General features: G+C 34.7%; 1 protein-coding gene across 2 annotated transcripts in view; it reads left to right on the forward strand.

The window, feature by feature from the left end:
- The window catches only part of LOC114329749 (uncharacterized), a 278805-nt gene that overhangs the window by 237640 nt on the left and 23182 nt on the right, over positions 1–17983 (forward strand). For both annotated transcript variants that reach the window (XM_050642134.1, XM_050642135.1), the window contains exon 4: positions 5571–5800. In XM_050642134.1, the coding sequence (XP_050498091.1) occupies positions 5571–5800 (230 nt within the window). The remainder of the gene's footprint in view (positions 1–5570; positions 5801–17983) is intronic.

Here is a 17983-nt window from a genome sequence, read left to right on the forward strand (position 1 = left end):
CTGGGTTGTATTTTAATGCTAAAGTATAAAATACAAGCGAAGAGCTGCTATTAATGTATACAACGTTATAGGCAAATTTCAAGTCCCGGGGGGAACCTCTAAATTACAACACAGGGGGTTGATTTTTTTTCCCAATAATATACTACCTAATAGACAACTTTTGGGTACTAGCCCATTTCAAAAAAAGAAAAATGAAAAATATCGGTCAACTTCGCTCCACCCTAATGACCAATAACTACAACAATACGAAATAAAATAAAAATAGTTAAATTGGAGTTTATGAGAAGATGTCTACAAATCACCAGAAAGGATAGAATAAGAACAAAGGAAATATGAAACAGAATGGTGTAGCACTAGCGAATGGGCACCAAGGCGCCATTTGTATATAACAGCCCCATAAATGGAAGCCATTATAACAGTATAACACCATTATTATTAACACGTTAAATGCCAAATTTAACAAAATATAAAAATATAGTTGGTGCTACTTAACTTTTTGATGTACCTCGGTAGCTCTAAGTCTTCAGAGACCTAGGGGTGTGGATTCTTAATAGATATTAGATATAATTGAAACTCAAATGCTCGGGGGCGCCATATTAAAAAAAAGAAAATATAATATATGTTTAGTTAAAAAAAAATATTAAACTAAGAATGCCGGTTACTTGAAATATCTGTACTTACCGTAGGCTATTTTCGTGCGTGATTACTTTATAAGAAGGATAGAGATCGGTAAAGAAAATCTAATAATTAAACATAATTCTTACTTTATTGAAACAAATAAAAATTTAGTAAAGTTGTTATCAAAAAAAGTCTTTAATCATTTTACCAATTTGCGAGAAAAGGTAAGAGTTCAACAATTAGAAAATAGCGCAAGTACCTTGTTGTGTTCTTTATCCGTGGGTGATCCATAGTCCATCCAAGAGACAAAAAAGTTTTAAAAATACTTTCTTCAACTAATGGATCACAATAAAAATTTAATTGGAACGTACACAAATATATGGGGGGATTTAAGGGAACAAAACCACCATAAAATTTTAATGACGTGCACAAATTTCACTTTTTTTTAAATTGTTCCTGACATAGTAATGCCACATGTCCATCTTGAATAAAAATTTTCTAATAGTTTTCAATATATTTGAAAAAATCGATATTTATTTTGTAACTTTAAGGGGCTATAAGTTTTTTTGTGTGCACATTTGTACTAAGGTAAGTTAGGTTCAATCGAACTATTATTGGTCTGAGAATATGTGATTTAATTTATGACCTGTATTTTTGTTACACCCTGTAAATGAGATTTCTTAAAATTTTTTTATAATATGCAGTGTTAAGTGTAATTTTGAAATTCTTGTCCCCTTATTTTTTTTAGCCGAAAAATAGAGCCCTCTAGCGCTTTAATTGTGTTTTATACGATCATAGGGAGTTCACCTCTAGATACTTTAATAGAAATCTGTGCATAGAATCTAAACAGCTTTATAAATAAACTCTCGATACATAAATCCTAATTATTTTTCAATTGGATCTAATATCTCGTAAACAATGCACTTACTGACCACTTTGTAGTTTAAAACCACAACAAACAAAATAAGAACTGTTTCATTCGCAAATAGGTCGACATTATAATAATCTAAGATCACAAAGCAGACCCCACACACGAAACTACTCCTTTTTTTGTGTCTGCTCGACAGTGACTTCATTCCAGATAAAGATCCTGTGTGCGTACGCTTCAATCGATCATTGAAATGACTAAATAATGAGCACTAATTATGTTCCACGATTTCTTTTAGGAGGGTGGTTGAAATGCCGAAGTACTCACGGCTATTAAAGTAATAGAGTAATTTGTCATCGACTGTGAGTGATCGGAATGTTGATTGTTGAATAGTAGATGTTGACTTTCTTTGCTCACAGCGCAATAGAATTGATCTCTAGTCGACGGTTTTTACGTGGATGCGGTCTTTAATGAAGTGAAGCCTCACGTGTGAAAATTTTTTTATAGTCATGGGAATAAAGTTCTATTCTTTTAAATATAATTCTAAATCTTTTAGTAATAGGCCTGGATCCCGCGTCCAAAGAAAAATTTTATTAATAGCAAGCTGAAAATTTGTTAACAGCTTAACGGTGTCTAGTTGGACAAGCTTTGATGTATCGGAACACTGGAACAGAAAACAGAAAACGTCCCATGTATTTTGTCGTACAGGACTTCCAATTGATTTGTTACCTTTTCATTAAACTCTCATGCAAAAATCAGACTACTATTTATCACCAACATAATTCCTGTCATTTGAAATGTATGTATTTTCTACGTGTGAGACTTGTTAAAACGCCCAATATATTTGTCAGACAAAAATTTTTTCATTTATTATGTAAAGTTTGCTATTATTGAATAAACTTAAAAACAACCTGCTAGTTTTCACAATCATAAACTTGTCAGGATGACACTTCCACAATTAAAACTTCCCCTGTTCCAGTATTTCCATACATCAAAGTTTGTCCGACTCCGACTAAACACCGTTAAGCTATTAACAAATTTTCAGTTTGCTATTAATCAACTTTTATTTGGTATGCGGGATCCAGGTCTATAAATGTAATATTCTAGATCGTCTAATCTTCACTAGATTTTGTTTTATTTTGATTTATCCCTTTCAGTCACGAAATAATACACATAAAAATCTGAAACTTACCAACTTTTTAACGAAAATTGTTTTCGTTTATAAATTCGAAAAGTTTGTTAGAATAGAATAGAATAGAAATATGCTTTATTGTCACTGAAAATTTTTACAATTTTATGGACAAAGCTTACATACAGTCAAAAGAAAGACATAATATAAATAACAAATAACAACTACAATTTACTAAAATTAGATAAATCGTCAATAATGTACAGTATAAGATATAAAAGTCAAGACAAAAACAATTTATTGCAAAATATATATATATATATAAATTGCAAATTGAACATACAACAAATAAAATAAAATAGGTACAATATAAGGAACTGACAAGTTTATTCTACTGCGTATGGAACCCAATTTTCTTAGTTATTCATTAATAAATTCTTCTATTGAATAATATGGCCTTTTGGATAGATAGGCTTTTGTCATTTTACGGACCCTTTGGGAAAGATGTTGCAGATTTAAGTTGTAACGGAAGATGATTGTACAGTTTCTTTGCGGAATATAATATAGATCTCTTTACTAACTCAGTGGATGGAATCGGTAAATAAATATTAAAGACTGAATTTCTGGTGGAGTAAAGATGATTGGGCCTTGATGGAAAGACATGAAGGTGTTTACGAATTAAACAAACCGTTTCTAGAATATATAAAGATGGAAGTGTTAAAATTTCGTGATCTCTGAAGTAACTTCTGCAATGTGTAGATCTTCTGAGGCCAAACAGATATCTTATTGTTCTTTTTTGCAATCTAAAAATGACATCAAATTGAGCAGCTGTACTAGAACCCCAAAAAGGAAGACCATATCGAAGATGAGACTCGAACAACGAAAAATATGTTATTTTAGAAGATGCTAAATTGAGTTCCCTTGAGACAGATCGTACTGCATAGCAAGCTGAGGCGAGTTTCTTACTTAACAAATCGATATGAAGGGACCATTTGAGGTTGCTGTCTAAAAAAATACCAAAAAATTTTACAGAATCAACGGTACTGATCTGGCTGTTATTAAGAGGCAAAGGTTGAAGAGCTCCTTTATAGGATAATGCTACTGTTTTATTCACGTTAAAAGAGAGTAAATTAGAGTCAGACCAGGTCTTTATCGTCAGTAGATCCGAAGTTATAGTTTCATGAAGAGATGCAATAGTTGAGTTGCTCCAAGTGATACTGGAATCATCAGCAAAAAGAAAAATTTTCCCATTGATTTTTAAATTAGTGATGCCATTTATAAAGATAAGGAACAGTATAGGACCCAATACTGAACCTTGTGGTACTCCACATACGATGTTTTTGAGACTAGAGTCAGTATCATTTGCTCTAACTAGTTGTTTCCGATTATTCAAGTAGGATTGGAACCAAATGTTCGTTCGTTCGTTTGTGCGTCGACGCCTCTGCAATACTTGGAGCCGACCTACCAATGGATTCTAATCTAGTTTTGTACCTGAATCCAAATCTGACAACGGCGTTTTGATATCTCGAACCATCTTTGAGAGAACCGACCTGAACATATTGTCAGTTCAAAATCTCGAACCAAATTCGATATCTCGATACTCGAACGTTCTCAAAATCGAAAAATTTAATTTTTGACTTAAGGAATATTATATATCATGTAAATTCAGGTTATATATTGTATAAATATAGTAATATAGAAATGATGCTAACCGTTTAACCAATATTCGTTATGCTGCTCATCCTTCTTTGTATATTTTTTTTTGAAGATTTTTAAATTAGCCCTTTTGGTTTTTGACTTATTGAATATCGTTATACAAGGATAAAGTTACTTTATGGTAGGGGAGCCCAAGCAGGGATTTTGCGCATTACTCAAGCACGCCATAAAAGCATATCTGACGATTTGAGCGGAGCGTAAGAGAATGGGTGTCACCAAGTTTCACAAAAAAATGAACATCAGATCGCAAAACTGAACAATACGTGTTCAATATTTTTCAAAAATGTATCGAATGATACCAACCCCCCCCCCCCTCCACGAAGGTGGGTGGGAGTAACTTTAAAATCTGAAATAGGAGCCCTGCGATATTTCGCGAAATGAGCATCAGATCGAAAAACTGAAAAATAAGTGTTCAATATTTTCCAAATAACTATCGAATGTCACCAAACACGACTTTCCGCGGAGGTGGGGTGGGAGGTTACTTTAAAATCATAAATAGGAACCCCATTTTTGAATACACATTTGGATTCCTTACGTAGAAATATGTAACTTGTTTTTGAGACATTTTTTCGAATTATGGATAGATGGTGATATAATCGGAAAAATCGATTTTTGAAAATTTGTGCCCCACTAAAATGGAAAACCTCCATGACGCTTTAGTAACTGCAAATTTAGCAAGCAAAGCTCCACTACTAATACGTAGTCACAATAAAACCTAAAGAAAAAAGTTAAAAACTGAAATAGATTGAATTATCTCTAAAAGTATATCTGATTTGAAAATATTATCTGATTTGTAACTGATCTGTTTTGTCTGTAGCCTACTTGGTGTTAGCAGAGTATAAAGAGGGACAGTAGAACCACTCCGAAAAATTGGAAGTAAAATCTGTAGTCGCGCATGGCGACCGCGCAATGTTCTTAGTCGCTTTTGCCCCACTCTCGCATTGCTAGTTGCATAGAAACGTACGGATTTTAACAGGGAAAACTCGCATCCACCACTGGTGAATTACTAATTGCGTACTGCCGGTATTACTTCTTGAGATCAAAGCGCCGACAGAGAAGTGGTTTTACTGTGGAACCTCTATATACTGTGGTGTTAGCTTAACAAGTTTTTAGCATAGTCATTCATCCTACTTCTTAAGCATTAAGCTAATATTTTATGACCAATTTCCAGCAATGCTCATCCTCTACAATACTCTGTTTACAATAAGCTAGTCATCTAACCTTTGATTTTCTTTTCAGAGTTGAAAGTGAAAGCCGTCATAGAACACTATGCGCGAGTGAACCAGCAGTCAAAATGTCTTACACCGTTGCCCAGAGTCATCTCTGTCCAACAAGAGCACCCAGATCCAACCAGGACTTACATCCCGGCTTGTACAGTCCTTCATAGGTGCGCAGAAGACTCTGGGTGTTGCAAGAGGGACACCAGGTGTCAGTATAAGACAAGGGTCTTAGTTTCTCTATATTTTTATGTAAGTATAATAACAAAATTCAACTTCTATAAAGGAATAAAATACGTACGATCTGACCAAAAATTCGAATCCTTGGCGTCTGAACGGGCTGTTATATATTTTACAGTTACCTACAAACTAAGATATAGCAGTTCTTCTTGAATGAGCTCTGTAGTCGTTCCTGTAGACACAATATCCCGGAAACTTTATGTTTATTTTGTTTATACGTTTCGTTTCCTAAATTGCTACGACATCTGTTTCTTGTCCGTTTTGTTCTGTCAAAACAGAACAAAGAACCGAACAGAGAATACAACAGAGAACAGATCACAGAACAGAACAGAGGGCAGAATATTGTGCATAGTACAGAACAACGAGCAGAAAAGGATAAAAAACTGATAATAGAAAAATAAAAACTGAGCAGAGGATAAAACAGAGAACAAAACTTCGAACAGAATAGAACATTTTGGAAAAGCATACATAAACATAAAATATTTTGGGAAATAATAACAAGGAATTATGTATTGACTGACTGACACTCAGTGAGCGATATATATTACGTATTTCATAAATCCATATGTTAATAAAAAAGTTTCTATTAAAAACACATCATTAAAGGATGTTCTTAATAAACAAATATCCTTCATTTATTTATAATCCATCATAGGCTTGGATCCCGCGTACCAAAAAAGTTTATTAATAGCAAGATGAAAATTTGTTAATAGCTTAACGGTGTCTAGTCGGACAAACTTTGATGTATGGGAACACTGGGACAGGGGAAGTTTTAATTGTAGAACGTGTCATCCTGACAAGTTTATGATTTTAAAAACTAGCAGATTGTTTTTAAGTTTCTTCTTCTTAAAGTTCCATCTCCAGTTCCAGAGAAGTGCATTCATAAAAGAAAAAACAGAATTTATGAAAATAGAATACTGGAAGAACTTGAGGCATTAAAACAGGAAAATCAAACAAGAAAATTCTATAAAACTCTGAATAATGCAAGAAAGGAATTCAAACCAAGGCTAAGACTATGTAAGGATAAGGAGGGGCACATACTCAATACAAAAGAAGAAATATTGAAAAGGTGGGTGGAACGCTATAAAGAACTACTTACCATCGAAGTAGAAGATCCAAATCAACCAAACTCAAGAGCAACCAACAATACACCATTAGAGCCTCCATCAATTCAAGAAGTACGGGATGCAATAAAACACCTAAAAAATAATAAATCTCCAGGAAGTGATGGTATATCCGCAGAACTTATTAAATATGGAGGTGCTACCCTGACTAATAAAATATATAAAATAATACTGAGAGCCTGGAATGAGGAACAAATCCCGGAAGAGTGGTGTATTGGAATCGTTTGCCCGCTACACAAAAAGGGTGATCATTTGGAATGTAGAAACTATAAGGGAATAACCCTCCTTAATACAGCTTACAAAATATTTTCGAGTATCTTATATGGTCGCCTAAGTGCACATTCAGAGGAGCTTCTTGGAGAATATCAAAGTGGTTTTAGGCCTGGTCGATCAACAACAGACCAGATCTTTGTTCTAAGGCAAATACTGGAAAAAACCAATGAATTCAATATCGACACATACCATCTTTTCGTAGATTTTAAATCGGCCTATGATAGTGTCCTAAGAAATAAATTGTATGAAGCCATGGATGAATTCCACATCCCTGATAAACTGATAAGATTGGTTAAGGCTACAATGCGTAAAGTCGTTTGCAAAGTCGAAATACAGGGCGAACAATCACAGGCGTTTTAAACGAAAGTTGGGCTGCGACCATGGTACAAAGACGCCAGGTACGATATTGCGCATGCGACTATCAGCTGATCGCGTTCTGTCGACGTCACAATGAGAGTAGCCGTTGTTGGAATACATACGTTTATATGGGAGTTTTATCGATTTTTTACCTTTTGGGGAGATTTTTGTGACATCTAAGTTGATTAGTGGGCTTGTTAGAGTGAAATAATTATTATATACCCCTTAATGTATTGTCTCCAAAATTAGTTTATTTAAAAAACAACTGAAGGGTATCTTAAAAAAGTTTGTTGTAGATTAATATTCTGAGATGTTTGATAGTTTAAAATTTATTGTTTATAAAGTAGAGCTTTTTTAAAACTTTTGTAAATGGATGCCGTTAATAAATAAATAATGTACAAATTAGTTTTTAAATTTCATTCGGTCGACAAATTATTGAATTTTACAGAAATGATTGAAATTTAAAGATGGATAACTATATTAATTATGTATAACATTGGTGATTTGATGATTTGATTATAATATACATTTATACAGTATGGTGCAAATGAAAGGAATAAATTCGTTATTTCGTAAACCGGCGACATTAAGGAAAAGTCCAGAAAGAGGTCGATTTTTATTTTTAGATTATGATATTTTAGTATATATATCACAAGTGTGACGTCATCTATCTGGGCGTGATGACGTAATCTATAATTTTTTAAAATGAGAATAGGGGTCGTATGCTAGCTCATTTGAAAGGTTATACAATTCTCTATTCATCAGTGTAAACATTAACATAATTATTTATACAGGGTGTCCAAAACAATTTTTTAAATTAAAATAATTAACAAAAAAAGAACAGTGTGTGTAATTTATTTAATAGAAAATACTTTTTGATATTATCAGAAAACGGAAAAAAATGTTTATTTTAAAAATAAATATTGCTTTTCGCTTAAATTCAATGTTTAAGCCAGCTCCCGCTAGGCACTTGCTTTTTAGAAATTTGAACAATTAATATAAGCGAAAAGCAATGTCAATTTTTCTATTAAACATTTTTTTTCCTGTTTTCTGACAGTAGTAAATGTATTTTGAATAAAATAAATTACATACATTCTTCTTTTTTTGTCAATTAATTTAATATAAAAAAATTTTTTTTGGACACCCTGTATAAATAATGTTGTTAATGTTTATATTACTGAATAGAGAATTGAATAAGCTTTCAAATGAGCTAGCACACGACCACTATTCTCATTTAAAGAAATCATCGATTACGTCATCATGACGTCACTTGTGTGATATATATGCCAAAATATCATAATTTAAAAATAAAAATCGACCTGTTTCGGGATTTTTCAGTAAAGTCGCCGGTTTACGATATAACGAATTTATTCCTTTCATTTTGCACCATACTGTATAAATTATATCCAATGTTCCTAATTACAATTTACACTATATATGTCGGTATATACCTACTCAATATTTTTCCTATGCTAAATAGTTCAAATTTTAAAATTGCTGTGGTAAATATTTTATATTGAAGAGTAAGTAGATGAAGACCATCTAAACCAAGATGTACTTGAGAATTTTTTTGGCAACATGAGGAGTGCTGGTGGCTTACATGACCATCCCGATGAGGTGGAATTTCGCTATCTCGTAAAAAACCATATTTTGGGAAGGAATGAAAGGAGTTTATCCGAAGCTGGTAACACAGAAGCTGATGAGGTCTGGAATGGTCCAATCGATAATTTAGGTGAAGTTTTGTTATGCAAAACATACTTCTCAGATTTATCTGACGATGCAGAAAAAGAAGAAGTGGATGCAGACGTCGAAGAATTAAACCAATTACAATATGATGCATTGGAATATGTCAGTGGGTATATCTGCAAGAAGTTAGATTTGCCTGAAAGTACGGATACTTCCACTTACACGTGGATTGACCAAGTCTCCGAAGGGGGCCCAAAGAAACCTCCAGAAGAATTGGTGGTAAAAATGCATCAACTGGATACTGTATTTAATAATTTCAATGGGTCTGGACTGATTGATTTGTCTGAAAAGATTGAATGTGATTACAAATCCAAACACCTGTTCTTTCGATCGCGCATGTATTTTAGGGTTAAGAAACTAAACTTAACACTTAAAGAAAATATTAGAAATAAGAGAACATTAAAGAAAATTGTAACTTACAGTCTTGTGTTTTATTTGTTGTGTGATTTTGTTTCAGACCATTAATAATCAATTATTTTCATGTTTACGTGCAACTAAACGAAGGCTCGATTCATAGGCGCCCATACATATGGGTAGGGGGACCGTGGACCCCCATGTCTTTTCGGGTGCTTTAAACTATATATTGTCATCCAAAGTATATAATATGTAATGTGCAACATCTTCACGTCTAGCCCCCTACAAATTTTTATATGTACGCCCATGGCTCGAACCCCTTCTTTACCTTTAACTACCCGCGCATCAAGTTATAACATAACTACACGCGTGGCGTACTTTATACGCCACAAGAAAATACACTTAAAAACAGCGGATTTGTTTATTTTTTTTTTTTTGAAAAAATACACTTAGTTGTTTGTTATAAATCTTATTCGGCATTAGTGAATACTTGGAGTTCCTTCTCAGTAAGCCAATTGGGATTTATAACTGGAATCATGGAATAACTGGATTTCATGATAAATAAAACTGCTAATAAAAATTTTTTTGAAATGAGATTTTTTACAGGAGAAAAAGTATTGTTTATAAAGAAAAATATATTTTGTGCCATAATGACTAAAAAACAAATGAAATATGTACTCATATTACGACTTATATCAATATAATCGTGGCGTATATTGTCCACCACCGGAAACAACAAATAATAAACTGTAAATTACGATCTTCCCAGAACGCCGATTATAACGAAACTAAAACCAAATTGTAAAGCACATTCCAGTGATAGGTTAGAGAGATAAACAAGGTCAAAAATTAAATTTTTAAATATATTTGCAGTAGAATTCTTATATCTGGCGTACAAAATACGCCAGCGCGTGTAGTTAAAGGTTAAAACTGGCGCCAAATAAGACAAGCCAATCAAAAACAAGCTCGTAAAATTTATTTAAAAAGCGACGAAAACAATTTTTTTTAAATATAACTCACTAATTTATTTTATAAATTTATTTTTATTCATTGTATTGTTAATTAATTTTTTAAATCAAAATAGTAAAACACCTACATTCCAATAAATCCGAAATAGGTAAACAGAAATTGCATTAATCTATTAAAATGACTCTTTATGACCAATTTAAAACTAATTGTGTTCCGAGCGCTAATGTTTTAAATGGGGAATATTTAAAATCACTCTCATTGTGACGTCATGCGCCAACTCATACGAATTTCGGATATTCCGGCTATCGTACCTGGCGTCTTTGTACCATGGGCTGCGACAGGGAAATGCGCTGGCGTGTCTCCTCTTCAACATAGCTCTGGAAAAGGCGGTCAGAGATGCCCGACTAGACAACAGAGAAAATATTTTTAATAAATCATCCCAAATTTTGGCATATGCCGATGACGTGGACCTAGTTGCCCGCACAACACGCAAACTAGAAGAAATGTATAGCACCTTCTCAAATGCCTCAAAAAATATGGGCCTAAAAGTAAACGAGGAGAAAACTTAGATGATGGCATCGACACCCAACAATAGAGCCAGAAACATCGGTCACCAATTCTCTGTTGATAACTCTACCTTTGAAGTGGTGGACAAATTCACATACTTAGGCTCCCTGATCCAGTGGCGGCTCGTATCACTTTAAGTAGGTAGTGCCAGAAATTTTTAGTGACGGGTTCACGATTTTGTCAAAAAAGGTATAAAATAGAAATTTAAAAAAATAGGTACGGATACTTTTACTTTATGTAGGTATATACCATTTCTGGGGTGTCAAGAAATTTAAACATTTAAAATGCATTCAGTGATTGATTTGACATCATGTCCGTCCAGCAAGTAAAATCTCCAAAATCTCTCAACTTATCGCGCTTTACACAAATATCAAAAAACTATAACTAACTGAAATTCACCAGCGACGCGACGTCTGTCGTTTCATCGGCAATCACTGCAACACAAAGATAATTTTCAATTTCTTTCCTTATTCCCTCGTGATAAACATCCAAGATGCACTGAAGGAGTTCATTTTGTGTTGTTTTGAGGTACATGCTTTTAAAGATTTGGAACTTTGAATATGAACCTAAGTCGTTGTCTAATGCCCTGATCACCAAGGAGAACGTCATGACGGAAGAAATCAAGCGAAGGATAATCCTAGCGAACAAATGCTATTTTGGACTGAGTAGACATATGAGAAGCAGAAACTTAAGCCAAAAAACAAAAATAACCCTATGCAAAACCCTTATACAACCAGTGTTGATATATGGATCGGAGACATGGACTATCTCCAAGGCAGATGAAAACCTTCTGCTTATATTTGAACGAAGGATTGAGAGGCATATTCCGTGGCATCTGTGAAAATGGTATTTGGAGGAGGAGGTACAACTACGCAGTATACCACAGATATAAACGTAGTAAAGACGTAGTATCTCTTATAAGAATAGGAAGACTAAGATGGGCAGGACATCTAGCAAGATCACAGCATAACAACCCTCCTAGAAAAATCCTTATGTCACAACCTGTGGGAACTAGAAATAGGGGTAGGCCAAAACTTAGATGGGATGGAAGAATGGTGTAGATGAGGATGGGAGAAAAATAGGCGCAGCAAACTGGCAACGGTTGGAAATGGATAGGACTGACTGGCGTAATAGACTTGGGAAGGTCGAGGCTCTTTCATAGGGCTGTAGCACTATTGATGATGATGACGAGTCATCATGACAAGTTTATGATTGTGAAAACTAGCAGGTTGTTTTTAAGTTTATTCAATAGCAAACTTTATATATAATATATGAAAAAATGTTTGTCCGACAAATATGTTGGGCATATTAATAAGTTCGACACGTAGAACATGTCAAATGGCAGGAATTATGTTGGTGGTACAGTCGAACCCGCTTATTAGAATACCGGTTAAAGGAATATTCCGGCTAAAGGAATAAAAATTTGAGGTCCCAAAACGTTTTTACTATGCACATATGATCGGTTATTAGAATATCCCTGTTATAGGAATACTTTTGCTTGGCACGAAGGCTATTCCAATAAGCGGGTTCGACTGTAATTAGCAGTCTGTTTTGTGTATGAGAGTTTAATGAAAGGTTAGCAAATCAATTGGAAGTTCTGTCCGACAAAATACATGGGACGTTTTCATAGTCTGACGTTCGAAACCTGTAACCTGTTCCACAATTAAAACTTCCCGTGTTCCAGTGTTCCCGTACATCAAAGTTTGTCCGACTAGACACCGTTAAGCTATTTTCAAATTTTCAGCTTGCTATTAATAAACTTTTTTTTGGTACACAGGATCCAGGCCTATCAGGAGAGAAACGGAAACAAAGAGACACAAGAGATGCCATAGATCTCAGCTGAATGTTTCGTTTTAAATAATATGTACATAAATATGTGTATACATACTGCATTTCTGTTCCCTGCACCAGATTTACATAATTGTTACACATTTAATGGCTAATCTTAATAGTAAAATGTTTAAAAATAATTCGATAACATTTACAGAGAAAACACATTATCTGTTAACAAAAACATAAACAACGTATCGTTGTTCTTTGAGTTTTCTACTTCGGTTTATTTGTTTTCGAAAAACGTCTTTCGATTCGATACACACAACCATTCAGGCCGTTACGAATCTCATCAGATGCTAAAGGCGCGCAAATATTTGCCAAGAATCTCTTTGCGGATTGTTTTGGTAGCTGGAAGATTAGGTTTCACATAATTCAAAAGTCAAAAAGTAGGTGCAAGTGTTTGAAAATGCAAAACAAAATTGGAGAATAATGAGCTTAGTCTTTTGCCAACTGCACTTTGTAAACACTTCCTAGAACTAATTTCGTTTTGGGGGCAGGAGTGGACTTTTTAACATTTCGTATTAAACCTCGATACCCAACCAAAAATACATAAATAGAGCATAAGCAAATTACGTAATGTTTAAGAGATAAACTAAGATACCTAACCGCCTTGAATAATGAATTTACTTAAGCTTCAATATAGGCCGAATCGAATCTAAAATCCAACATTTCTCAAATTTTATTTTTGGTTATTTGTCTTACCTATAATAAAATATATATTGTTTGTGTATTTTTGAGTATTTGCCAGAACAGACTTAACAAAATCTACTACAAAATAAAGAACTGATTAAATGAGGAGTAATCGCCCAGGAGCATCGATATGGCGTTTATTGTTACAATGCTGGCTTCTATTTTTATCCCTAACGGTTCGAATTTCTTTATCGTAAGTTAATCCCCAAATTTCAACCCTTTCTACAGTTGCGTCATTCTTCATCTAAAAATTTTTAAATAAACAGTAACCGTCCGGAGCATCGGTATGGCGTTTATTCTTACAATTATGGCTTTTAGTTTCATCCCTATTAGTTCCAATTTCATTATCTCAATTTAATCCCCCCATTTTCAACGCTATATACAGTTGCGTCATTCTTGATCTGAAAATTTTTCTGTACAAAAAAAAACTATTTTTAAATATTTATTATGTCGTTTATTCTTACAGCTTTTATTTTCATCCCTATTCTTCCGAATTTCATTATCTTAATTTATTCCCCCATTTTCAACCCTATTTACAGTTGCGTCATTCTGAATCTGAAACAAGGTCTACAATGGTGCGTATTTCAATAACGACGCAACTACCCTGTGGTCGGTTCAGTCTCTGATATTTCTAAGCCATAAAATCTGGCGCCTACCGAGACCCCGTTTTCCTTTAATATTACCCTGGATGATCAGTTGCGCGAGGCGGTACTTTTCGTTTCTCATTATGTGTCCCAGGTAGATAACTTTTCTGGTTTTGATTGTCCAGGCCTCCGTTCCATACAAAAGTATTGACCACACGTAGCAATGCAGAAAACGACGTATAAGGCTGATATTAATGCTATTTAACAGTATGTGAAGACTGTGGTCCGAATCGGTCATTAAAACCATGTCATCTGCATACCGGATGTTATTAACCGTTTGACCGTTTATCCTGATTCCTTTTGAAGAGTGCGATAAAGCGTTCATAAATATTACCTTAACTATTAGACGTTAAACAGCATTGGTGATAGCACCCAACCCTGTCTGACCCCTTGTTGTATTTCATTTGGTCATGACGTGTTACCATTTGTCTTTATAACAACTGTCCACCTCACTGTATAAGTGGTGTATAAATTGTTTTATGATTCATAATCATCAACAGCTATTCCATCCATCCAAGCCTCCCTATGGATGTAAGGTGTTTCCATTCAGTTCTATTTTGTTCTATGATTCATCATCATCAGGGGTGCTATGGCCCTAGTTAAGCCGCAGTCTCTTTCGTCAGTCGTTTCTCTTCATCGCCAACCGTTGCCAATTTGTTGCGCCGATCTTCCTCGCGTCCTCGTCCAGACCGTTCCTCTATCTCTGTCTTGCTCTACTCGTATTTCCTCTTGGCACTGCTAATAGGATTCAGCTGGATGGGTAATTTTCATTCACTGTTGACACATGTCCAGCCCATCTAAGTCCACGTATTTTTATGAAAGACATTATATCACTATCATTTACTATTTCTTTGTACTTCTCCTAAGTACAATTCGAAATTATATCGCCTTCTTAAAATAAACTTCTAACAGATTGTGTCCATTACTATTCTTAGTATCATCCTTTCGAAGACGAGTAGACGAGCTGCGTCTGTTTTGGACATCGTCCATGTTTCTGATCCATATAGCCTTATATTCATTAGAAGAGTAAGCTGTAGAGGAATTTGGGCAAGAACTATCCCTTTAGACAACCAATTTTAATGTGGTTGGTCAAGGAAAGTACTAGATTATAGTAGAGTAGAGCAGGTAGAGTAAAACGGCTACTCTAGCAAGTAGACTAGTTCGGGCTAAAAAGCATGCTAATGTACTTGACCGCTAACTCTACTAATAAAAACAAGGCTTTAGTCAGTACTGGTTAGATGTGTATTCTATATTATATTGTTAGTTTGGTTTTTTCGCTTAAATTTCTATTTTTTAGCTGCTTGTTTCCTACACGCTCAACGCTATCCTTTGTCATACCCTCAAAATGTTTATGAAAATATTGAATTGTCGCATATTATAATCTTTGTGAGGGGATAACTGGTGATTAACAGTCTAGTTTCCGAAACGGTATGGGTACTCGGGAAGCTCTTTTTTGCATGCGAATACTCCTACAAAAGCAGTGCCGGATTTAGGGTACTTGCGACTCTAGGCCAAATTACCCTGAGTGGCCCCCGATAACTTCACGATATAGAGCAGCGGTTTTCAACCTTTTTTAGCTCATGGCACACTAACTTAAAAACTGGTTCAGCCACGGCACACTTGGGTAAATAATCTCTATCATGATAGTGAGTATAATCAAATTTCGCGGCTCACTTACAGGGACTTCAGGGCACACCAGTGTGCCGCGGCACACTGGTTGGGAACCTCTGATTTAGAGACTCACAATACGACTCCTTTAGAGATTTGTATATGTTGCAAGTCAGATTCAAGTCTGTAGTAGTCTTTTGCAAGGTTTTGCTACTCTTGTCAAAACATTGTAAAATATCGTACCACATGTTTAGAAGATTAGAATTCTCTAATTTAATTTATAATCCTATATTTATAATTATAATCGATAATCTCTTATCGATTTACAGTAGCGGTAATTATTAATTAATTTTGAAAAATAAAAATTCAATTTTTTTACTAAAAAAGTTTTTTTTACAAAACTTTGCGGCCCTCTTTTGCTTGCGGCCCTAGGCCGCGGCCTAGTCGGCCTAGTGGTAAATCCGGCACTGACAAAAGAGCATTGAGTTTAGGAAAATATTTACGTCTGCTTTATAGAATTTGAAAAAGCCTTTGATAGAGTCCCACATACATTACTATTTCAATGCTTGGACTTAGTTGGTCTGGACACGTACGACATTAGATTGCTCAAAAAGCTTTACTTACAATCATACTGCTTGTATTAAGGTGGATCCAAAAGTTTCAGCTAAAGTTTCTATTAAGCGTGGTGTCAGACAATTGCTCACCTATTTTCATGTCCTGTTTCTTTTAGATACCGCAGTGAAAAGTAGGTGAGCAGCCTGACTCTAATATTATTATTACTTTGGAATGGTATAAGCAGATAAGGAATATATTGGTTTGCATCATTTACGTGCCAAACGAATTTGAGATATTTGTAAGTCTTTAATGTCTGGTTGCACCAACAGATCTTAAGCTTAAGGCGTGCCTTAAGCTCAGCTTACTAAACATACGCGTTGCACCATTGAGTCTTAGAACAATTTTAATACAATAGATAACAATAGAAATTACTCTATAACTAAATAAAATATTGCAAAAAGGAGGCTGTACCGCCATTAAGAAAAAAAAATATACTTTCTTCAAATAAACTTTTTCATCCCATGCCTAGATTTTGTGTCACATTGGATCTACTAAGCTATAACAAAAAATCGAACGTAACTGACTCAGAAACATTTCGCATCTATGAGTCAATGTCGAATTGCCGACGCACTATTGCCTCGCTGTTGAAAGTTCGCAGAACTTTCGAAAAACAAACATATTGATGACGCGCTACTGTTTACTCTTAAACTTCGTCTCAGTTAAGACACAGTATATAGAGGTTCCACAGTAAAATCACTCTTCTGTCGGCGCTTTGATCTCAGGAAGTAATACCGGCAGTACGCAATTGGTAATTCACCAGTGGTGGATGCGGGTTTTACCTGTTAAAAGCCGTACGTTTCTATGCGAATAGCAATGCGAGAGTGGGGCGAAAGCGACTGCCAACATTGCGCGGTCGCCATGCGCGTCTACAGATTTTACTTCCAATTTTTCGGAGAGTGGTTCTACTGTCCCTCTTTATACTGTGGTTAAGACGTGCTTAGATAAAATCGAAAATTATGGATCTATAAGCTGAGCTGGGCTAAGCTGGAGCTTAACACTATTTGTTGGTGCAACCAGGCATTATATTTATATTTAAGCTTAAGGCACGTCTTAAGCTTAAGATCTGTTGGTGCAACCAGGCATAAAATATATAGATAACGCTCTAAAACTAAATACACCTCAAGCTACAATATGTCAAAACACTTGTAATATTATATGCTTCTGGAGAGCCTGATCTGAAGAAAAACAGGCAATTCCAGAAAATTTAATTTTCTTTATTTCTTGCGACATTCTGCTTAAAATATTATTCTAATTCGGTCCTGGCATTATGACCTAACATGACCCATCTCCAAGTTATGTGGTCGCCATTATTTAATCTTTTTTAGACGAACCTTTTCTTTGTAAACGCGGTTTGAAATAGTACGTGCTCCGTTTCTAGAAGACTGACTTTCTTTTCAAAAGCATATATACTGCAT

This window comes from Diabrotica virgifera, chromosome 1 (assembly GCF_917563875.1).
Source record: "Diabrotica virgifera virgifera chromosome 1, PGI_DIABVI_V3a".
NCBI classification, from domain to species: domain Eukaryota; kingdom Metazoa; phylum Arthropoda; class Insecta; order Coleoptera; family Chrysomelidae; genus Diabrotica; species Diabrotica virgifera.